Source organism: Pleurodeles waltl, chromosome 4_2 (genome assembly GCF_031143425.1).
Source record: "Pleurodeles waltl isolate 20211129_DDA chromosome 4_2, aPleWal1.hap1.20221129, whole genome shotgun sequence".
NCBI lineage: Eukaryota > Metazoa > Chordata > Amphibia > Caudata > Salamandridae > Pleurodeles > Pleurodeles waltl.
Genome location: NC_090443.1, coordinates 341,816,797 through 341,840,508, shown reverse-complemented (window position 1 = coordinate 341,840,508; position 23,712 = coordinate 341,816,797). Strand labels below are relative to the sequence as shown.

Genomic DNA, 23,712 nt, shown 5'->3' with positions numbered 1-23,712 from the left:
AGAGTGGCTGTGGATAACTGACACATCACATTATCTGAAGAATTTGCTATCACTGTTTTCAAGCGGCTATACAAAATATTCCTCATTTAACTGTATGTGGGTGATGCAAAATAAGTCTGAAATAGTTTTTCTTTAAGCTGATTTGAGACCAGCATCCCTTGGTCTCATGACTACTCCTGGCAAACAAATGGGCAGCATTCCTCACCAAAATGACTGCCTGTCTTGTAGTTTGAGTATGCGATTTTTACTGTATTTATTTATTTATTTTGGTATTACTTCGCTTGTTAAGAAGTCTTGTTTCCTATGGCTGTTTAAAAAATGATTTCAGGGAAATATGTTGGGATACCAGTGAAAGCAGTCTTTCGAACTCTTAAAGCTGGACTGCTAGCGCTTTGCTTAAGATTGCCGATCATTCCCTTGGCTGTATGGCAGTGAGTGGTGGGCAGAGTAAATGTTGAGTGGTAAAGTGTGTTACTGGATACAAAAGTATGCATGTGGTATTGTCCTCTTCCTTGCGGCCTCTAATTGCATTACCCTTCTGTCAAGTAGACTTTTTTTTATTGCCTTTTCCTCCTCTTCTCTCTTTACCTCCTCCCTTACTCCTTTTCAAACGTCCCTGTAGTTTCCTCTCTCCTTTCCTTCCCGGTTATGGCATTTGTATCCCTCTCTCCTTCTGGCTCATTGCATTTCTCTCTGTTCCCTCTTTTGTCCTCCCCAATTCCCCTCTCCTTGTGCCACTTCATCTCTCCCTTTTCTGTTTTCAGATTAACAAACAGAGCGAGCAGATGCATGCCCTTCTGGCTGTTGCACTCACCATGTATCCCATGCGCATTGATGAGAGCATCCACACCCAGCTTCGGGAGAAATATGGCGACAAGATGCTGCGCATGCAAAAGGGGTAAGAGATGTATAACACAGTAACAGGGAGTCCCCACAAGTATTAAATTATCTTCATGGAAAGGGGATTCATTTAGGATGATGATGAGTCATGGTCCCTCCACACACTTGGTAGTGGTAATAAACAACATATTACACACTACTTATCTGCCTGTATGTTACTTATGCCATGGCTGTGAAAATAAATGTGGCCCAATAATACATGTTATTTCGATAAACTGTACTCATTTGCATGTTCATTACTGGAGTGCAGAGATAAAATCTTGAGTTTATTACCACAATGCAACACTACCATTGGAAACCACGTTTTACTGCCTCACAGATTATATGTAAAATGTGTTTTACACACTGAAACAACTCTCCTAATAGTCAAGCTATCTCTGTAGTGTGACTTTTACCTTTCACAAATTTAACACTTGTATCCTGCTTTTGGTTACATACATTTCTTAATTATGCTTGCCCATCAAAGGTGGGTTGAGGAAATGCCTCACTATTATCAAATTGTTCATAGCAGGTGACCACTTGTGAAACCTCTGACTGGAATTCAGAAGATGTCAACAAAGAAGCTGGCAGCTAAATATAGTCCCTCTTTTGTAAGCTAATGCTGGACTTTAAATCCTGGGCTTCCCTCACCTTCTCTTTGTTGGGTCAGGGAGCACGATTTAAGATTATCTCCCTACCTGGATTTCTGTATATCCCTTAAAATGACCCTCCTACGTTTTCATCAAGTTTCTTTCCAGACCTACGATCCTTGAGTGGCAATTTCCTCTGTGTGGCACCCTGTGTCGGATGTTGTTCTAAAATGTTTCCAGTCTTCTTTTGAAATTGGACTGTGATGGGCAGATGTGAAAGTGTATTACTGGACCCCTTTACTAGTCCCAATCAATGATTTGATAGTTGACAATAGATGAGCCCTATCAAATAGACTGAACTTAGTTAGACCTGTTAGACATCTTTGTCTTATTCAACCTGCTGTACGGGGAAAACAGTCCCCAGGTGTGCTGCAGACAGCACTTAGGTTACCACTGCTTTGCTGTCACAAAGTGCTTAAACACATTTATTGCCATGGCACTTGGCTAGTCCTGACATTCAAACTGGAAGGATTGTGTCAAAGGGACGTCATCGGTATCTCGATGCTGAGCGATGTCTGGCAGCCAGATCACATCATATTGTTTGAAGATCGAACAGACTTCTAGCTGCAAAGAACCCAATTATTTCGTTATTTGCAACTGAGGTATGCCTGGGAAAGCTACAGTGAGAAACTACTCGCAGTCCCCAAGTTCAACCCCTTAAGAGCAAAGCTGAACGTGGCTGCCCTAGGCAGGAAGGGCATCTCACAATTATATAGATCCGTAATAGTTAACTCTCCCAACCTAGCACTGAGACTGAGACACACCTGGGAGCTTGACCTAGGAAATCCTGATGATGATGACTGATTGAAGCAAAGATGGCACAGAGGACACTGTTTATCTCCTCCAGGCTATGTCTCATTCAAACTAAATAGCTCCATAGATATCATTATAACCCAGTGCAGCTCTGGAAGGTGAGGCGAGCGAGAGACCCTTGTTGTCATAGATGTAAATCCTCCATAGGCATGTGTTTTTACATGATCTGGACATGTGATTTGTGATTGAATACTGGTGTAAGATTAATACCGCAGTGGGAAATGTATTGGGCAGCAATCTAACTTTAGATCCTAAAGTGATGGTACTTGGTGTGAAGAATGATTTGGCAGATCCACGTTATACCTGCATCTTCGTGGCCTTTGGCTTCCTAGTGGCTTAAAGGGACTTTGTGCGACATTAAAGTGAAGAGAGCTTTCCTGGAGTAGAGTAATACACCAATGGAATGGACTTTTGTGATAAAACTGAAGAACTAGCCTATAAAGGAAGAGGAGTACAAAGGAAATACACTAAAATATGGAATCAGTGTTGAACTCACACAATGAAATTTTGACTGGCTGATTTTCTGGGATATGCCAGTGTTATACAGAATCCTATCATCATGGACGTACATGTTGTATATCGTAATCACAGCAAGTATTAGTGAGAACACTGCCTGTGTTGACTTACTTACTTTTTGCTGTTTTTTTGTTACATGTTGAAATAAAACAAATAAAAAGATTTATTTAAAAATGTTTCTTAAAACACATACATATGGAAAATGCTGTGGCATAAACCATACACGACTGTGCTCAAAGTAGAATATCCTTCTTATTACCATAGTGTGAAATGGTGGATTTTAAGACTTTTGCTGAATTGCACTAGCTCTAAATATCACCACTGTCAGTCACAGTTATCCTATTGCCATGAACTCTAATCCAAACTGTAACACAAATTTTTATATTGGGCCGACAACTGAGTCTAAGCCCAATTGACTCAACGGGCGTGTCTCCCAGAAAAGGGGCATGGACGTCCATGTCTGTAAGAAGCAGGGGTAAAGGGACATGATCAAAGAACCAGTGAAAACATTCAGAATGACTCTAAGGCGGTTTCTTTTGCCAAAACTAAGAACAGAAAATGCATAAAAAAATATCTGGCCAGTGGCCATCAGAACAGATTCCTCTCACACACAAATGGGGCTCATATGTATAAAATGATGGCACAGTATAGAAACTATTCGATAAAAGTTTCACGTGAAGCCACTGGCATTGGGAGCAAAGTTACTGACTCAAATCTGTTGGATACTTCATAAAACCAATAGGCTGGTGTTTATAGGTGCAGATGATAACCACAGCTATGCACCTCACTAGAAAGCACGGGTGAGCTTGCTTGGCAATTCAGAGGCAAGACCATCTACTGTGGTTTTGAAGCAGAATGTGCTGCTTCTGTTAGGACACACCAGTGTTCGAGAAATGACGTGGAACATCTACTGCAGGGTGAAATAAGTGGCATTTGGAACTGCTTCTAGTGGATGTATTTATACGGTGCACTGCACAAACCTGTTATCAGCAAGATGCTCGACATCCAGGTCCCCTCACAAATTTGGGGTGCTGAGGAACGAGCCGCAGTTATGCAGAATGTTATTCCTTTCAACTATTGCAGTAGTATGACCGGTGGACCTAATATTGGGAAGTACAGGGAAGCAAAGATTCTGTGTGCCCATGTGGTTATGAAAACTGTGGCTCATGGAACAAATTTAAATGCTTCTTTACCCACACTTAATGTTCTCAAATGGTCCTGTGGCTATCAGGCAACAGCAAGAGTCCTTTCACCATTGCCTGGCAATTGAGCCTCAGGTGTTTGGAGATACTTGAGGCAGTAGAGCAAACACTACCACTGGTAACTGATGCACACTGTTCTCGCTCGTAGCAGGTTAAAAACACATGCCATGCTTGGTGAATTTATTATGGACTTCTGCTGCAAACTCACCTCTCTGCAAGGATTCTAATTGCTACCCCTGGTAAATCATGCAACTAAAAATCATGCAATAAAGAAAAATTAATTATTTGTGGACTGTTGCAGTTTGCTGTCTGTATAAGTTTTACATGTGATCCATACTGCATTTCACTTGGGGAACACGTTTTTAAATTTTGAGCAAATTTTCTACAAGATAACATATTCTGACCCTGTCATACTAGCAAGAATTTTGCAGTTCGGTTCAGCAGTCTTATTTATTTGATTGCAGATCTATGTATCTAAGTTTGACAGGCTACTTTTTTGTTTGTTGTAAAAGACTGATATCTTGAAACCAGTACATAATAATACATATATTAACACACAGGCATTTGTAAAGGTGTGTTCATTGGCATGTGTGGCTGTAGATACACATGTTCTGCATACTGTTGAGTCCGGAGTTGTGCAAGTTGTTTTTCTTCAAAGAAGTCTTTGGAGTCACGAGGTCGAGTGACTCCTCCTCTCTGTTATAATGTGCATGGACGTCAAATCCATTGTAAAATTGTTTTCTCTCCGCCTTCTGGTTCGGACATGTCTTCGTTCCATGCTTCGACTCGGTTTTGGTTCGATTCTACTGGTTCTATTCTATCTTCGACTGTATTGTTATTGTTTGCGCTTTTCCATCTTTGCGCTTCCTCAAACTCTGCCAGATCTACCTTGTTTGACAGAGAGCCCTTTGGGGCCTATCCTCGATGTTCTTCCATCCCCTCCGAAAATGTGCTTCTGATGATGGGACACATATTTTTGTTTTGCCCACGTTGTCACACAAAAAACCCACCCACAGATCAACTCTCGGTGTGCAATTTGTGTCTCTCCTGGGACCACAAAGAAGCAGACTGTGAGGCCAGTAATGCGAAGACGACACTCCAGGACCACTGGGCTCGTCGCCTCAAAATGTCTCACAGGGCTGTAGAAGACACTCCCACATCTTCGGTGAGGAAGTCGCCCAAGAGAAGCCTACCATTGAAGAAGAGGAGGCCTTCTCTCTAGACGACAGCTTCGGCATTGAGGTAGACCTAGAGATGCCGGAAGTTGCATCTGTGCAACACGCGAGTACTGCAGCCCCTGCCCCCACCCCTCCACCCAAGCTGACCAAAAAATCTTTGCCACCAACAGCTCCATCTGACGTCATCGGTCCACCATTACTTTCCTTCCACAGTCTGATCTGGAAAGCTGCTTCAGACTCTCCGCCCTTCGGCCCAGCGCTGAAAGGACAGACCAAGGCCAAGCCTTCAGCATTGACCTTTTCGGACCGAGAGCAATCCTCCGCACTGACTCGACCTTCGGTGCCATACCAGCAGTCGACTCCTTTACCTTGGGGCTGATGAAGCCTCACACATTGAAGCTAAAATCCTTGATTCCGAAATCCTCTGAGCTGAAAGACATCAAAGCTTCATCGGCTTATCAAGCCTATTTTGGAAAAGTTGGACATTTGGCAGTGGAAAAATCTATATCCAACTGGAAACTGGTTGGATTATTGCTGTGCCCTCCTTTCCCATACCTCTAAAGAGGAGATTGCCTTCTGAGGAGGCAATGGATGTACCCTTTCCTCCCAGGAAGAAAACTAAGGAAAAGGCCACCAGACCTCCCTCTCCACTACCTTCACCACCACCCCTATCACCCCCTCATTTTACTCTACCATTGCACAACCCCATGGCCCCCTGGACATTTCTCCTCTGGGATCACCACAATCTGACACGGGTGGTTAGGGAGGGCCACAAGGGGGATCCTGACCCATAGGACACATACCTTATATAGATCCCAGTACTCCAAATGACCCTGATCTGTACCCAGCTGATCCTTCCCTACCTGAAGACACAATCTCCTACCTGGAGGTCATTGCGAGGGCAGCAGCTTTTCCTTAGCTACTATACACAGACAGGAAGTATCTCCCCATGTTAAAGGGCATGATGAGACACCCCGAGGACATTTTTAAGGACCCTGTTAGGGCTAGAATCATCACTCCTGAAGTGGATAAGAAATATAAGGCAGTACCATCTGACTATTCTCATACGGGGCTAAGTGCCACCGAATTCCATAGTCACCACCACAGCATGCAAGAGGGCCAGTTTTTAAGCTACTGAGGATACACCGTCCCCAGAGAAAGAAAGTGAGTGCATAGACACTGCAGGGAAGAGGGATGCAGCTCAGGCTGCCAACCATTGGCGTATCTCCAATTCACAGGCCTTCTTGGCACAATATGACAGCGCCCACTGGAATGAAAATGAGGAGCTCCTCCAGTATCTTCCGTGAACATAGGAAAAGGGGTCAACAAAAATGTTACTGAGGGGCAAACCATCACTAATACCTTGTGGATAGTGCAGCTTGAGAAATCGACACAAGCATTCTGCTTAGGTGACACGCTTCGATGATGTGTTCTGATTTTAAACAAAAAGTCCAACAAGGCTATCCTCAACATGCTGTTCGACATGGAACATCTCTTTGGTCCATAGGTAAGGCTACTATCGGGGTTCATTCAGAGGCAACAGCGGTAAGGGTAAGGGTGCCTCCTCTCCCAGAGCAACTCCAACTGCCTAACAGTGATTTCCCTATTCCCCTCCCCAGACCACACAACACCTGTTGCTGACAGACTACAATATTTCCATCCAGTGGGATACCATCACCACCGAACCACAGACAAGTGGGAATTAGCCATTATTCAATATGGCTATTGTCTGGAGCTCATTACCACACCTCCCAAAATTCCATCTCACACTATCATGTTAATGCAGGATAATCAAACACTACTCAAGCAGTAAGTCCAAGCCTTTCTCCTCAAAGAGGCCATAGAGCACATTCCTCTTCAACATCAGGGCTCAGGGGTATAATCTCTGTACTTCCAAATCCAAATAAAGGATGGGTCATCAAGGCCAACGTTAGATCTCAGGCCTCTAAACTAATACATTCTGTCAGAACACTATCCACATGCTCACCTTAAAGGATGTCATCCCATTGCTCTAGCAAGGCGACTTCATGATAACACTAGACATCCAGCTCCTCGCAAATACTTAAGGTTTGTCATAGCGGGTAATCATTACCAATTAAAGGTACTTCCATTTGGGATAACCTCTTCACCTCGTGTGTTAACAAAATTGCTAGCAATGGTCGCAGCTCATATACGCGGACAAAACATTCCCTGTGTTACCTTACCTAGACAACTTGCTTATCAAAGCCAGCACTCATCATCCGTGCTAACAACACACTCCGGTGACGATAGATCTTCTTAACAGCTTAGGGTTTACTATCAACATCCCCAAGTCTCATCTGCAACCACTACAGGTTAAACCATATTTGGGAGCAATCCTAAGCACACAGTTAAGATTCCTATCCCATTTGCGCACAAATTCAAAACGTTCAGGCATCATTGCCCCAGTTTCAGACAAAACACCAACTCGCAGTGAGACTGTTGTTATGTGCCTACTAGGAATGATGGCTTCATGCATTGCCATAGTTCCCCTTGCAAGGTTACATATGTGCCCATTACTGGAAAGTCTAGTTTACCAATGGTGTCAGTCACCGGGTCAGTTGGAGGATCTAGTGTTGATAGACTGCCAAACTCACCGTTCTATGCAGTGGTTGAACACCAACAATCTGTTGAATAGGTGGCCATTTCTTGGCCTAGTTTCCCACATCACTCTCAGAATGGACGCATCACAGACAGGGTGCAGTGCTCACCTACTAAACTTAACAGTGCAGGGTCTGTGGGATGCCAAGCACCAGAATCTCCACATCAGCTACCTACAGAAACAAGGAAGGACACAGTCTCCACAACTATCACTCCTGTTGTAGAGCATCTGGGAGTGGGTTCTATATCACCACATACACCTGTTAGCAGAATACCTTCTAGGAACAGGCAACAACATTGCAGACCTGCTCAGCAGGGTGCAGCAACAAGTCCACAAGGGGGAACTTCGCCCACAAGTCCTCTGATCATACTTCCAAAAATGGGGGTTCCCTCAAATAGATTTTTTCGCCACAGCAGAGAAAACACAAAATGCCCACACTTCACCTCCAGGTTTCCACATGCACTAACCCAAGGCAACACACTGTGGATGAGTTGGTCAGGGATATTTGCCTACACTTTTCCACCACCCCCTCTCCTTCCATTTCTGGTCTGGAAGCTCAGCCAAATATCTCTCGCAATGATCCTGTTAGCTCCCACTTGGGCTTGCCAGCCCTGGTTCACAACACTACTAGATCTGTCAGTAGTCCAAATGAGAAGCACCCCAGCAGGCCAGACCGTCTCACTCAAAATCTGGGCCAAATCAAACACACCAGATCCCAAAAACTCTCATTCTAGCAATTTGGCTTGTGAGTTCATAGTTTCTCCCTTAACCTGCCACAAGAATGTTTGGACATTCTTAAAGAAGCACGTAAACCCACCATAAGAGAATTTAATGCAGCAAAACGTAAACGTTTTCTTTGCTATGGTCACTCAAAACAATTTGACCCTTTCAAAGCCACAGTACAAGACACTGTCTGTTACCTACTTCACTTGCATAAGCAATCTTAGATTACACTTCCATACAGTTGCATCTTGCTGCAATATCTGCTTACCTACAAAATTAGCAGCACCTTTCTCATTTCAAAATTCCAGTTATCCGAGCCTTCTTGAAAGGGCTCAAACTGTTTTTTCAGCCAAGGATTCCTCCCGCACCTTCTGGAAATCCTAATGTAGTACTTACAAGGCTCATTGTACCCCATTTGAACCTTAACATTCATGCCCTCTTCAAACTTATCTTGGAAAGTGGCATTCTTAGTCACAATCACTTACCTTAGATATGTTAGTGAGCTCCAGGCTTTAACCTTAGAAGAACCTTTCTTCCAAATACACAAAAATAAGGTGGCTCTTTGTATCAACCCTGAATTCCTCCATAAGGTTGTGTCTCAGTTTCAGCTCAACCAGCCTATGGAATTACCATTTTCCCCCCCTCAACCAGATTCTGTTGCGTGAAAAGCTCTTCAAATATTAGGTGTTAAAAGAGCACTTATGCTCTACATTGATAAAACTTTTAGAAAGTCTAAACTTTGTCGCCTTTTCACCACCACACAAAGACAGCCCTATACCCAAATCAGGCATAGCCAGATGGATAGTAAAATGCATTCAAACCTGTAATGATAAGGTCATGAGACCTTTACCTATTCCTCCCAGAGCACACTACCCGCAAAGAGGGGGCAACTATGGCCCTTTTAGGAGACATTTCCATAGTGACATATGTAAGGCAGCTATATGGTCTGCACCCCACACATTCACCAAACATTATTGTGTGGATGTATTAGCATGCCAACAAGCCAATCTAGGACAGGCGATGCTACAAACACTTTTTCAAACCACTGCAACACCAACAGGTTAGCCACAGCTTCTAAGGAGGGACTGCTTTGCAGTCTGTGTAGAGCATGTTTATCTACAGCCACACATGCCATCAAATCATTTCCTCTCTTCATTATTCAAATACTTAAAAAGAGTTATTGTTAAGCAGCATACTGATTTTTATGGGTATCAGTTCAGTAGTTTGTGTTTTTGTTTTTATTTTATTTTTATTTTTTATCAAGAACTTCTACAGTACGTTGTGAAGCTTTCATTCCAAGAATCAATTGTTTTGCTTTAAAGGCAAGAAAACATTTCATACACACTACACCTACTCTTGACACTCAATTACTCCTACAAGTATTTCTGCCTTCTTACACTTGTCCATTCCTATTTTTGATTGTAAGTACTCCTGCCTATTCCTTTTCTAACATCTATGATGTTCTGAGTAACTCCTTATATTTATCCACCCATATCCATGCCTCCATTTTCCATGGTGAAACCAGCACATATCCACCCACCCACAACCAAGCATTTATCCAGCAACAGGTAAGTATCCATTTTCCTACACTTGCTTCCAGACAGTTATGCAGTCACATCCTTTCAACTGTCCACCATCGTTTGCACCTAAAACCATCCAGTCAACCTTGCATCATTGTATGCAACCACACAGCCATGAATCTACCCATGCTTCCAACCAACATCTGCTTGTGTGCGTGTAGTTAGGTGTGTCTGCTGCATGTTTTTGTGTATGTGGGTATCATCTGTATGCATGTTGATGCTTATGAGTGTTGTCTTTTAGTGCATCCACATGTTACAGGACTATCACAGCAAAACAAAAACTATTCTCTTAAAACAAGCCTTACCTATGAAGGATCCAACCTGTAGATGGCTTGAATACAAAGAGCAAAATGGCACTCCATTAAGCGTTCATGGTCAAATTCAGTGTGGCTTGCGGGTCACCTTTCAAAGGCCAGCTAAGCCTTTCATACTTATAGTGATGATAAATTGAGTCACTGGAAACTAATGATTCTGTATATTCACTGTGCTCAGACTTGGTAAAAACTGCTTCATGATGGGGCATCTAAACAATTATATATGCATCATTGCAATAACAAATATAATACAGCCAATGGGTTCTGCCAGGATTGTTTCTCTTTTGAACTACCTGGTTTTGGACTTTATTGTTAGTCTCACCAATTGAAGCCCACTCACAGTAACTTCTAAGGAAATCGACTAAAAGTACTAAATGCCAGTGTCTGCTTTTTACTGTAAGTCCTGCTGCTATGCAGCTTGGGTAAGAGAGGGCTGGTTACACATGAACACACGTGCAGGATCCATGTGTGAGACTGTCTTGCACAGCTTGGTATCTGCATGAAGTTAGTATGTCATAGAACCGACCCTTCAGAATTGGTACTGACCCAGGGTATACCTTATAATGCGAGTGGGAATTCATAGTGTAGGTCTGCAGTGCATACTGAAAGTCTGAGATGCTTAACTGAATTATATAGTACACAGGAATTCTGTACCAAACACAGTTTTGGCCTACTTAGGCAGGCAGGGTCCAGTAAGGTATCAGTCATGGGGTAAACATGCATCCAGAGTGTAGATTCACAGTCCGTGTCAACATACCTACACTGGCTGATCCAGAATCGGATTCCAAGCTTTTGTTGACCCTGCTTGGACAAGGTATTTACTCTGCTGACCAGCAGGAGGATATACCGCCTTCCCAGACAGTAGAGACTTAAACAGTGTTTGACCTGGGAAAGGAGGGGTGGGTAGGAGATCTGCATCTGTTAATTAACCATTAACGCTAACCGTAAGCTGGGAAAGTCAAAGCCCACAGAAACCAAGGAGGAATAGCAGACCTCTGAAGACAAAAACAGGAGGGGCTTCCTTTGTCGCTTTGGTGGGACAGGATCAGGAAGCTGTCAGTTGAGGGGTGAAGCTGACGCTCCCAGGGAAGGTCTATTCATAGACTACTTGGGGTTTCCATCTTAAAAAGTCCCAGACTGCTGCACCGTAGGGTTGGTACAGGGTAGAGTAATGGTGTGGCGCCCTATGATTGGCCAGGATCTCAAAATACCAGGGGGCACCTGGCCTGTAAAGAAAAGGCATTTGTTTTCTTAAAGCAGCAAATCTGCTAATAAAGTATGCATGCCTGGGGCAAATGGAGCACCCCACTGTCTAGAGGTCAGAATAACTAATTTGCTTCCTATTGTCCTCCCTTACCACAAATTTAAAAGATCTGTTATTTTACCAGTGTGCCTCTCACCTTCTCTCATGTCTCAATCAGTTGGCAAAAGTTTATTTTCTCTTTCAGTGATGCTCAGATCTTTGAAGAACTCTTCAGTTACTCGTGCCCAAAGTTCTTGTCGCCAGTGGTCCCCAACTATGATAATGTGCATCCCAACTACCACAAGGAGCCATACCTACAGCAGCTAAAGGTCTTCTTAGATGAGGTGCAACAGCAGGCCCAGCTCTCAACCATCCGCAGGTGTGTGCTGCTATCCTTGTGATAAAAGGGAAGAGTCTTTGGGGTCCTAATAATTTTTTTTGTTTCTCATGCCACAGTTTAATCTAGTCTATAATTGTTGAAGTTTATGATTCAGTAATGTGATATTACTTAAAAATAATTATATCCAGCACAAGATGAGATCTATTCTTATATCTGTTGCCTTTGTGTGGCCTAACTCCCAATTTGAGATTGTTCTGGTCTAGTATCCATTTGTACTGTTATCTTAACCACACAGGCTGCTGATCTGTCTTGTTTCAGCTTCCTGAAGCTCTATACCACTATGCCAGTGGCCAAGCTTGCAGGGTTCCTGGACCTAACGGAGCAAGAGTTCCGAATTCAGCTGCTGGTCTTCAAACACAAGATGAAGAACTTGGTTTGGACGAGTGGGGTCTCTGCCCTGGATGGAGAGTTCCAGTCTGCCTCTGAAGTGGACTTCTACATAGACAAGGTGAACTTTGTGACCCTTGGATGTTGATTACTGCAGAGCATTGTTGGGACCACTTAGACAAAGTGATGCACAAATAATCCCTGCAGCCAAATAGTTTTTGGGTGGGGAGAGAGAGAGAGGACACGTTCTGCACTAGCTTGATATTCCCTAATAAGAGCAGGTGTAATTTACCAGCAAGAAAGCAAACCGGCCGCAGTGCAAGTATCCTGCTGCTGAATGTCCCACTCTAGAAGGTAGGGGCGTCATGCAGTGGGAAATGCTGGTGGGCAGAACACCAGAGATAAAATTTAATTGTTGGGGGATATGGTGGGGATTCTTGCAAGGCACGTGGTTGAAGGGAGATTCTAACATTGTCAGTGCCTTATGAGTGGTGTAGACTCAAACCATGGCATATTGTCGGACTGTCTGTGGCAACCTACTGCATGGGACATAAGAATGCAGCAGAGCAGCAGCCATCCTCCCTGATCAGCACTGGAAGTGGATTCCCACTACCCCACATGGCCACTAAAGCAGACCACCATTTTTTAAATCCACGGGCCTTAGCTTGGAGTGCTTCTAAATGAACAGCCCAAGGAATAAGGAGAGCCATATTTTACACAGGGTGACGCCTCCTAGTCAGAGATAGGAGAGCTCCCAAAACAGCACAGTCCTGTGGTGTATGTTGTTTTGCATATAGCTGACCCCATGATCTTTTCCCCTTCACTCACAGGATATGATCCACATCGCAGACACTAAAGTCGCCAGGCGCTACGGAGATTTCTTCATTCGACAAATCCACAAGTTTGAGGAGGTGAGGAGACATTTAAGGAGAACCTGAAGGAACTTTTATGTGGGTGTTACGAATCCTAGTCAGTGGCGTGAGGTGCCGCTGTTATTGGGGACTGGGTGCTTCTCTGTTGGTGAATGCCTCAATGACAAACAAGTCTTGTAAACCCTTGACTTCACACTTTAATGTGCTGATAAATCTAAACAGCACAATATTTTCTCACAATGAATGTGGCAAATGGTAAATCTTGCCAGTAAAACGGTAAAACGTTAAGGGCATTTCCTCTGAGAAATATAGTCAGCTAGTTGCTTTTCAGTTCAGGTAGTACTTCTTGATGGTGAAATCAAAATAACTAGGTTCTGTGTAAAGAAAAAAATATGTTGCGAGGATGGAATCCATGATGTCTAGGTGAACTTTGGAAAAAAAAAAAATGGATGTTTGTTGACTTTTTTTGTCACACTAATGTGTTTAACAGAAATCGACTGTGCCTTAGACATTGCCTCCACAGGCTTCCAACAACTAGCTAGGGCAGCTGTTTTGTGCCACCGTGGTTGGTTGAAAGCGACTACAGTTCCTCCTTCGTCCCAGTCCAACCATGTGGGCGCGAACATCCATATCCATTACGCTCCATTCTCCCCACCCCCCCACACCCGCCACCACCAGCACCACCCCCATTCCCGCCCCCTCCAGCGACCAGGAGAGCAGAGCTAAGTTACCTGGTCTTCCCATAGACTAACAAGGGGACTTGGACAAGGAAGTTTACAAGAACAGGACCAGCCCAGTGGAACCCAATGGTGGATTCCGGAGGAAGATGACCTGCAAAAGAAGGGGATAGAGTCTAGTCCATGCAGGGGTGCCTAGGTGGGGCAGGAGACACTGCCCGCCCTTCTGTGGGTGAAGATCTGGGTTGACAATGGAAGATGAAGGTCAGCTGTGGAGTCCAGGAGCTACGGAGGAGTCCCTGAAGTCGTGCAGAAGCTATCCCACGCCAGTCACAGAGTCGAAGATGGAGCAATGGTCTGGAAGACCACCAACAAGCCTTGGCAAGTGCAAATCTAGACAGAATAGGATTTGCAGGGCTGAAGAGGACCAGCAAGGTCCAGAGGACTCGACCCTTGGAGGGGAGTCCGGGCTGACACTCCGCAGTCGGGAGAGCCAGCAGAAGGAGTTGAATCCCCCACAGGCAACCCACTGGCAGCAGGCACAGTAAGTTACAGTGAGGTCCAGTCAGCACACCTTGAGAGGAATCCCACATCGCTGGATCAGCAGAGAGGAGACTATCCCTTCAAGGATGAAGTGTTGGAGGCTAGCAGAACTTGGAACCTGAAGATCCCTCGGAACAGGAGTCCACCAGCCTTGGTTGCTGCAAGAGTTGCAGTGCACAGGGATTCTGTCCTGCAAAGAGAGGCAAGGGCTCACCGTCTCCCAAATTGGACAGAAGGCAGAGAGGACCAAGAGGACCACTCAGAACCACCACCACCTGTGTTGGATGATCAATGCAGTTCAGCGGGGAGTTGATCTCAGCAGCCAGAAGTTGTTGCCTTAGGTGCACGTGGATGCATCTCTTCCTGCTACAACACTCTCCGCATGCTCCGCAAAATCTTCAAGTGGATTCCCGTCGAAACTAGGAAAACTGTCACCCACGCCCTGGTCAGCAGCTGATTGAACTACAGAAATGCCCTATAGGCAGGAACAACAGTCAAACTCCAAACAAAGCTGCAAAGAATCCAGAACGCTTCCGCCCGCCTCATTCTTGACGTCCCACACCGCAACCCCCTCCACCTCCGAGACCTACACTGGCTACCAGTATCAAAGAGGATCACCTTCAAACTCCTCATCCATGCACACAAAGCCATCCACAACACAGGTCCAGCCTACCTCAACGACAGACTCCCCTTCCACACCCCCACCGGCAATCTTCGCACTGCCAACCTCGCCCTTGCCTCCATCTGCCGAACCACCTCCGGAGGAAGATCCTTCTCTCACCTAGCCGCCAAGACCTGGAACTCCCTACCGCTTCATCTTCACCAGACCCAAGACCTCTTGACATTCAGGAAACTCCTCAAAACATGGCTTTACGACCAGTAGCTCCCGCCTCCCCTCCTGCGCCTTGAGACCCTAACGGGTGAGTAGTGCACTCTATAAATCCTTTGATTGATTGATTGATGGATGCAGGGGAGTGATTCCCTCACTCCAAGGAAGATTCCTTCTTTGGTGCAGCTGAAGTCTTGCAGACCCCCAGAGGATGCACAGCTGTGGAAATGTTGCAACTGCTGGAAGGAGCCAGAGAAACAATGTTGCAAGGCTAGGTTGTCTCATGTGTGGCAGGCTTGTTTGCTTCTTGAGAAGGCCAGTGGCCAGCAGCAAAAGCAGTTGATGCAGAGGAGTTGTGGTGGAGTCTTGCACGCCAAATCTGGGGACCCATCTGCAAGAGAGTCCCTAAATAGCCCCAACAGGGGGCTTGGTCACTCTGCAGGGTGACCACCTATCAGAGGGGGTCACTGACATCGGTTACCTGTCTTGATCAACCAGATGTTCCCAGGGGCCTTTGAGCATCTTGTTTACAAGATGGCAGAGTCAAGTGGCCACCTAGAGGAGCTCAGGGCACCACCCCAGGGTAGTGATGGACAAGGGAGTGGTCATTTCCCTTTCCTTTGTGTAGGTTTGTGCCAGAGCATGGACTGGGGGTTCCTGGACTGGTGCAAACCGGATTATGTAAAGAGGGTACCAAATATGTTCTTCAAAAGAAGCCGGTGCTGTGCGGAGGCTGCCCCTCCCGAGCCCACTAACACCTATTTCCAAGGGAGATGGTGTTGCATCCCCTCTCCCAAAGGAAATCCTTTATTCTGCCTTCCCATGCTTGAGCTGGTCAAGCAGCAGGAGGGCATAAACCTGTCTGAGGGGCTGCAGCGGAGTGGCTGCTCGCAACCCTGGAAGACTGGTAGGAGCAATACTGTGGGGGGGGGGTCCTCTAAGGAGCCCCTCAGAGTGCATGGAATCATGCCACCAATACTGGCATTAGTATTGGGGTGTGAGTCCAACATGTTTTATATCAAAAATGCCTAGGTTCGGAGTTACAATTATGTAGCTGGACCACAGGTGGTGACCTATGGCCTGGACACTGGTAAAATGGCTTCCCCACACTTACGAAGTCCAGTGCATTGGAACTGGAGTTCGTAGAGGCACCTCTGCTCATGAAGGGGTGCCCGAACACACACGAACCTGCACCCTGCCCTTTGGGCTGAAATGGCCTACCATAGGAGTGACTTACAGTGACCTGTTGCAGTGACTAGCTGTGAAAGTGTGTATTCACCTTTTCACGCAGGCTGCAAATAGGCCTTCAGACACAGTTTGCATGGGCTCCCATGGGTGGCATAATACGTGCTGCAGCCCATGGGGGACCCCTGGTGTACCAATGCCGAGGGTACCTAAGTAACATATACTAGGGACTTACACAGGTACACCAGTATGCCAATTGTGGGGTGTAAAGGGTACCAAAGCAACCAAATTTAGAGGAGAGAGCACAATCCCTGGGGTCCTGGTTAGCAGGATCCCAGTGAAAACAGTCTAAACACACTGATAACAGGCAAAAAGCAGGGGTAACCATGCCAAAAAGAGTGATTTTCCTACAGCACCAACCTCCTCTTCACTTACTAAAACAAGAAGCATCTCAAATGCTCTCCAGGGGAGCAATAGAGAAGGTTCCCCCTCATCAGAGAGGACTAGGTTTCTATTCCTGGTTCTTCCTAGTAAGAAAAAAGTCAGGAGAAGGGAATCCAATTCTAGATCTGACAATTAAACACATTTTTGAGCAAAACATCCTTCTGTATGATAACCCTGTCGAACATCCTCCACTTTCTGAACAGTGGAGATTACATGACATCATTAGAGCTCCAAGATGCCTATTTTGACATACCCATTCGCCCCAGGCATTGCAAATACCTTCACGTCACTGTAGTCAATACCTGTAGGAAGTTGGCTCTGTATGCACTATTTCAAAGTAAGGAATAGTATGCACAGAGTCCAAGGGTTCCCCTTAGAGGTAAGATAGTGGCAAAAAGAGATAATACTAATGCTCTATTTTGTGGTAGTGTGGTCGAGCAGTAGGCTTATCAAAGGAGTAGTGTTAAGCATTTGTTGTACATACACACAGGCAATAAATGAGGAACACACACTGAGACAAATCCAGCCAATAGGTTTTGTTATAGAAAAATATATTTTCTTAGTTCATTTTAAGAACCACAGGTTCAAATTCTACATGTCATATCTCATTTGAAAGGTTTTGCAGGTAAGTACTTTAGGAACGTTGAATCATTACATTAGCATGTATACTTTTTACATAAAACACAATAAGCTGTTTTAAAAGTGGACACAGTGCAATTTTCACAGTTCCTGGGGGAGGTAAAGTATTGTTAGGTTTCACAGGGAAGTAAGTCACTTACAGGTTTCAGTTTTTGGTCCAAGGTAGCCCACCGTTGGGGGTTCAGAGCAACCCCAAAGTTATCACACCAGCAGCTCAGGGCCGGTCAGGTGCAGAGGTCAAAGAGGTGCCCAAAACACATAGGCTTCAATGGAGAGAAGGGGGTGCCCCGGTTCCGGTCTGCCAGCAGGTAAGTACCCGCGTCTTCGGAGGGCAGACCAGGGGGGTTTTGTAGGGCACCGGGGGGGACACAAGTCAGCACAAAAAGTACACCCTCAGCAGCGCGGGGACGGCCGGGTGCAGTGTGCAAACATACGTCGGGTTTACAATGGTTTTCAATGAGAGATCAAGGGGTCTCTTCAGCGTTGCAGGCAGGCAAGGGGGGGCTCCTCGGGGTAGCCACCACCTGGGCAAGGGAGAGGGCCTCCTGGGGGTCACTCCTGCACAAGAGTCCCGTTCCTTTAGGTGCTGGGGGCTGCGGGTGCAGGGTCTTTTCCAGCCGTCGGGAAATGGAGTTCAGGCAGTCACGGTCAGGGGGAGCCTCGGGATTCCCTCTGCAGGCGTCGCTGTGGGGGCTCAGGGGGGACAACTTTGGTTACTCACGGTCTCGGAGTCGCCGGAGGGTCCTCCCTGAGGTGTTAGTTCTCCACCAGTCGAGTCTGGGTCGCCGGGTGCAGTGTTGCAAGTCTCACGCTTCTTGCGGGGAGTTGCAGGGGTCTTTAAATCTGCTCCTTGAAACAAAGTTGCAGTTCTTTTGGAGCAGTGCCGCTGTCCTCAGGAGTTTCTTGTCTTTCTTGAAGCAGGGCAGTCCTCAGAGGATTCAGAGGTCGCTGGTCCCTTAGAAAGCGTCGCTGGAGCAGGTGCCTTTGGAAGGCAGGAGACAGGCCGGTCAGTCTGGGGCCAAAGCAGTTGGTGTCTTCTGTTCTTCCTCTGCAGGGGTTTGTCAGCTCAGCAGTCTTCTTCTTCTTGTAGTTTCAGGAATCTAAATTCTTAGGTTCAGGGAAGCCCTTAAATACTAAATTTAAGGGTGTGTTTAGGTCTGGGGGGTTAGTAGCCAATGGCTACTAGCCCTGAGGGTGGGTACACCCTCTTTGTGCCTCCTCCCAAGGGGAAGGGGTCACATCCCTAATCCTATTGGGGAATCCTCCATCTGCAAGATGGAGGATTTCTAAAAGTTAGAGTCACTTCAGCTCAGGACACCTTAGGGGCTGTCCTGACTGGCCAGTGACTCCTCCTTGTTATTCTCATTATTTTCTCCGGCCTTGCCACCAAAAGTGGGGGCCGTGGCCGGGGGGGGGGCGGGCAACTCCACTAGCTGGAGTGTCCTGCGGTGCTGGCACAAAGGGGTGAGCCTTTGAGGCTCACCGCCAGGTGTGACAGCTCCTGCCTGGGGGAGGTGTTAGCATCTCCACCCAGTGCAGGCTTTGTTACTGGCCTCAGAGTGACAAAGGCACTCCCCCCATGGGGCCAGCAACATGTCTCGTTTGTGACAGGCTGCTGGAACCAGTCAGCCTACACAGATAGTCGGTTAAGGTTTCAGGGGGCACCTCTAAGGTGCCCTCTGGGGTGTATTTTACAATAAAATTTACACTGGCATCAGTGTGCATTTATTGTGCTGAGAAGTTTGATACCAAACTTCCCAGTTTTCAGTGTAGCCATTATGGTGCTGTGGAGTCCGTGTTTGACAGACTCCCAGACCATATACTCTTATGGCTACCCTGCACTTACAATGTCTAAGGTTTGGCTTAGACACTGTAGGGGCACAGTGCTCATGCACTGGTGCCCTCACCTATGGTATAGTGCACCCTGCCTTAGGGCTGTAAGGCCTACTAGAGGGGTGACTTATCTATACTGCATAGGCAGTGTGAGGTTGGCATGGCACCCTGAGGGGAGTGCCATGTCGACTTACTCGTTTTGTTCTCACCAGCACACACAAGCTGGCAAGCAGTGTGTCTGTGCTGAGTGAGGGGTCCCCAGGGTGGCATAAGATATGCTGCAGCCCTTAGAGACCTTTCCTGGCATCAGGGCCCTTGGTACCAGGGGTACCAGTTACAAGGGACTTACCTGGATGCCAGGGTGTGCCAATTGTGAAAACAAAGGTACAGGTTAGGGAAAGAACACTGGTGCTGGGGCCTGGTTAGCACACTTTCAATTCAAAACATAGCATCAGCAAAGGCAAAAAGTCAGGGGGTAACCATGCCAAGGAGGCATTTCCTTACCCCCCCCCCAAACGAAAGAGGATGAGACTAACCTTTCCCAAGAGAGTCTTCATTTTCTAAGTGGAAGGACCTGGAAAGGCCATCTGCATTGGCATGGGCAGTCCCAGGTCTGTGTTCCACTATAAAGTCCATTCCCTGTAGGGAGATGGACCACCTCAACAGTTTTGGATTTTCACCTTTCATTTGCATCAGCCATCTGAGAGGTCTGTGGTCAGTCTGAACTAGGAAGTGAGTACCAAAGAGGTATGGTTTCAGCTTCTTCAGGGACCAAACCACAGCAAAGGCCTCCCTCTCAATGGCACTCCAACGCTGCTCCCTGGGGAGTAACCTCCTGCTAATGAAAGCAACAGGCTGGTCAAGGCCATCATCATTTGTTTGGGACAAAACTGCCCCTATCCCATGTTCAGAGGCATCTGTTTGCACAATGAATTGCTTGGAGTAATCTGGAGCTTTTAGAACTGGTGCTGTGCACATAGCTTGTTTCAGGGTGTCAAAGGCCTGTTGGCATTCTACAGTCCAGTTTACTTTCTTGGGCATTTTCTTGGAGGTGAGTTCTGTGAGGGCTGTCACAATGGATCCATATCCCTTCACAAACCTCCTATAGTATCCAGTCAAGCCAAGGAATGCCCTGACTTGAGTCTGGGTTTTTGGAGCTGCCCAGTCCAGAATAGTCTGGATCTTAGGCTGGAGTGGCTGAACTTGGCCTCCACCTACAAGGTGTCCCAAGTAAACCACAGTTCCCTGCCCTATCTGGCATTTGGATGCCTTGATAGAGAGGCCTGCTGATTGCAGAGCCTTCAAAACCTTCTTCAGGTGGACCAGATGATCCTGCCAGTTGGAGCTAAAGACAGCAATATCATCAAGATGAGCTGCACTAAAGGACTCCAACCCAGCAAGGACTTGATTCACCAACCTTTGGAAGGTGGCAGGGGCATTCTTTAAACCAAAGGGCATAACAGTAAACTGATAATGCCCATCAGGTGTGGAGAATGCTGTTTTCTCTTTTGCTCCAGGTGCCATTTTGATTTGCCAGTACCCTGCTGTTAAGTCAAAGGTACTTAAGAATTTGGCAGCACCTAATTTGTCAATCAGCTCGTCAGCTCTAGGAATGGGATGGGCATCTGTCTTGGTGACAGAATTTAGACCTCTGTAGTCCACACAAAACCTCATCTCTCTCTTTCCTTCTTTGGTGTGAGGTTTGGGGACTAAGACCACTGGGCTAGCCCAGGGGCTGTCAGAGTACTCAATTACTCCCAATTCCAGCATCTTGTGGACTTCCACCTTGATGCTTTCCTTAACTTGATCAGACTGTCTGAAGATTTTGTTTTTGACAGGCATGCTGTCTCCTGTGTCCACATCATGGGTACACAGGTGTGTCTGACCAGGGGTTAGGGAAAAGAGCTCAGCAAACTGTTGTAGGACCTTCCTACAGTCCGCTTGCTGTTGGCCAGAGAGGGTGTCTGAATAGATCACTCCATCCACTGAGCCATCTTTAGGGTCTGATGAGAGGAGATCAGGGAGAGGCTCACTCTCAGCTTCCTGCTCCTCATCTGTTACCATCAACAGATTCACATCAGCCCTATCATGGAAGAGTTTTAGGCGGTTTACATGGATCACCCTCTTGGGGCTCCTGCTTGTGCCTAGGTCCACCAGGTAGGTGACCTGACTCTTCTTTTCCAGGATTGGGTAAGGGCCACTCCATCTGTCCTGAAGTGCCCTGGGAGCCACAGGCTCCAAAACCCAGACTTTCTGCCCTGGTTGAAATTCAACCATTGCAGCCTTTTGGTCATACCCAAACTTCTGGAGCTGTTGGCTGGCCTCAAGGTTTTTACTTGCCTTTTCCATGTACTCTGCCATTCTTGAGCGAAGGCCAAGTACATAGTCCACTCTGTCTTGTTTAGGCTCATGAAGAGGTCTCTCCCAGCCTTCTTTAACAAGAGCAAGTGGTCCCCTTACAGGGTGGCCAAACAGAAGTTCAAAGGGTGAGAACCCTACTCCCTTCTGAGGCACCTCTCTGTAAGCGAAAAGCAGACATGGCAGGAGGACATCCCATCTCCTTTTGAGTTTTTCTGGGAGCCCCATGATCATGCCCTTTAATGTCTTGTTGAATCTCTCAACAAGGCCATTAGTTTGTGGATGATATGGTGTAGTGAACTTATAAGTCACTCCACACTCATTCCACATGTGTTTTAGGTATGCTGACATGAAGTTGGTACCTCTGTCAGACACCACCTCCTTAGGGAAGCCCACTCTGGTAAAGATACCAATGAGGGCCTTGGCTATTGCAGGGGCAGTAGTCGACCTAAGGGGAATAGCTTCAGGATACCTAGTAGCATGATCCACTACTACTAGGATGTACATATTTCCTAAGGCTGTGGGAGGTTCAAGTGGACCCACTATGTCCACATCCACTCTTTCAAAGGGGACCCCCACCACTGGAAGTGGAATGAGGGGGGCCTTTGGATGTCCACCTGTCTTACCACTGGCTTGACAGGTGGGACAGGAGATGCAAAACTCCATAACCTTCTGGGACATGTTGGGACAGTAGAAGTGGTTGACTAACCTCTCCCACGTCTTGGTTTGTCCCAAATGCCCAGCAAGGGGAATATCATGGGCTAAGGTCAGAATAAACTCTCTGAACGCCTGAGGCACTACCACTCTCCTAGTGGCACCAGGTTTGGGATCTCTTGCCTCAGTGTACAGGAGTCCATCTTCCCAATAGACCCTATGTGTTCCTTTTTTCTTGCCTTTGGACTCTTCAGCAGCTTGCTGCCTAAGGCCTTCAAGAGAGGGACAGGTTTCTTGTCCCTTACACAACTCTTCCCTTGAGGGTCCCCCTGGGCCTAAGAGCTCAACCTGATAAGGTTCCAGCTCCATAGGCTCAGTTCCCTCAGAGGGCAGAACTTCTTCCTGAGAAGAGAGGTTCTCTTTTTCTTGTTGTGTTGCAGCTGGTTTCCCAGCTGACTTTCCTTTTCTCTTGGTAGGCTGGGCCTTTCTTCCAGACTCCAGCTCTACTTTTTCACCCTGTGCCTTGCACTGTGCCCTTGTCTTGACACACACCAGTTCAGGGATACCCAGCATGGCTGCATGGGTTTTCAGTTCTACCTCAGCCCATGCTGAGGACTCCAGGTCATTTCCAAGCAAACAGTCTACTGGGATATTTGAGGAGACCACCACCTGTTTCAGGCCATTGACCCCTCCCCACTCTAAAGTTACCATAGCCATGGGATGTACTTTAGTCTGATTGTCAGCGTTGGTGACTGGATAAGTTTGTCCAGCCAGGTATTGGCCAGGGGAAACCAGTTTCTCTGTCACCATAGTGACACTGGCACCTGTATCCCTCAGGCCCTCTACACTTGTCCCATTAATTAAGAGCTGCTGCCTGTATTTTTGCATGTTAGGGGGCCAGGCAGCCAGTGTGGCTAAATCCACCCCACCCTCAGAGACTAATGTAGCTTCAGTGTGACACCTGATTTGCTCTGGGCACACTGTTGATCCCACTTGGAGACTAGCCATTCCAGTGTTAGCTGGAGTGGAGTTTGAAGTGGTATTTTTCTTGGGACAGGCCTTGTCTCCAGTTTGGTGTCCAGACTGACTACAGCTATGACACCAGGCCTTTTTGGGATCAAAGTTTTTACCCTTGTACCCAGAATTGTTTTGTGAAGAGGCTCTGGGCCCACCCTCCTGTGCAGGTTTTTGGGGGCCTGTAGAAGACTCTTTACTATTTTTGTTTTTGGCTGT

The 23,712-nt window shown here is 46.6% G+C and overlaps 1 protein-coding gene across 1 annotated transcript in view; it reads left to right on the top strand.

Annotated features, from left to right (window-relative positions):
* EIF3L (eukaryotic translation initiation factor 3 subunit L) overlaps nucleotides 1-23,712 on the top strand; it is a 75,153-nt gene that overhangs the window by 29,906 nt on the left and 21,535 nt on the right. The window contains exons 11-14 of the mRNA XM_069231401.1: nucleotides 765-898; nucleotides 11,924-12,097; nucleotides 12,377-12,566; nucleotides 13,276-13,356. Of these exons, the coding sequence (XP_069087502.1) occupies nucleotides 765-898; nucleotides 11,924-12,097; nucleotides 12,377-12,566; nucleotides 13,276-13,356 (579 nt within the window). The remainder of the gene's footprint in view (nucleotides 1-764; nucleotides 899-11,923; nucleotides 12,098-12,376; nucleotides 12,567-13,275; nucleotides 13,357-23,712) is intronic.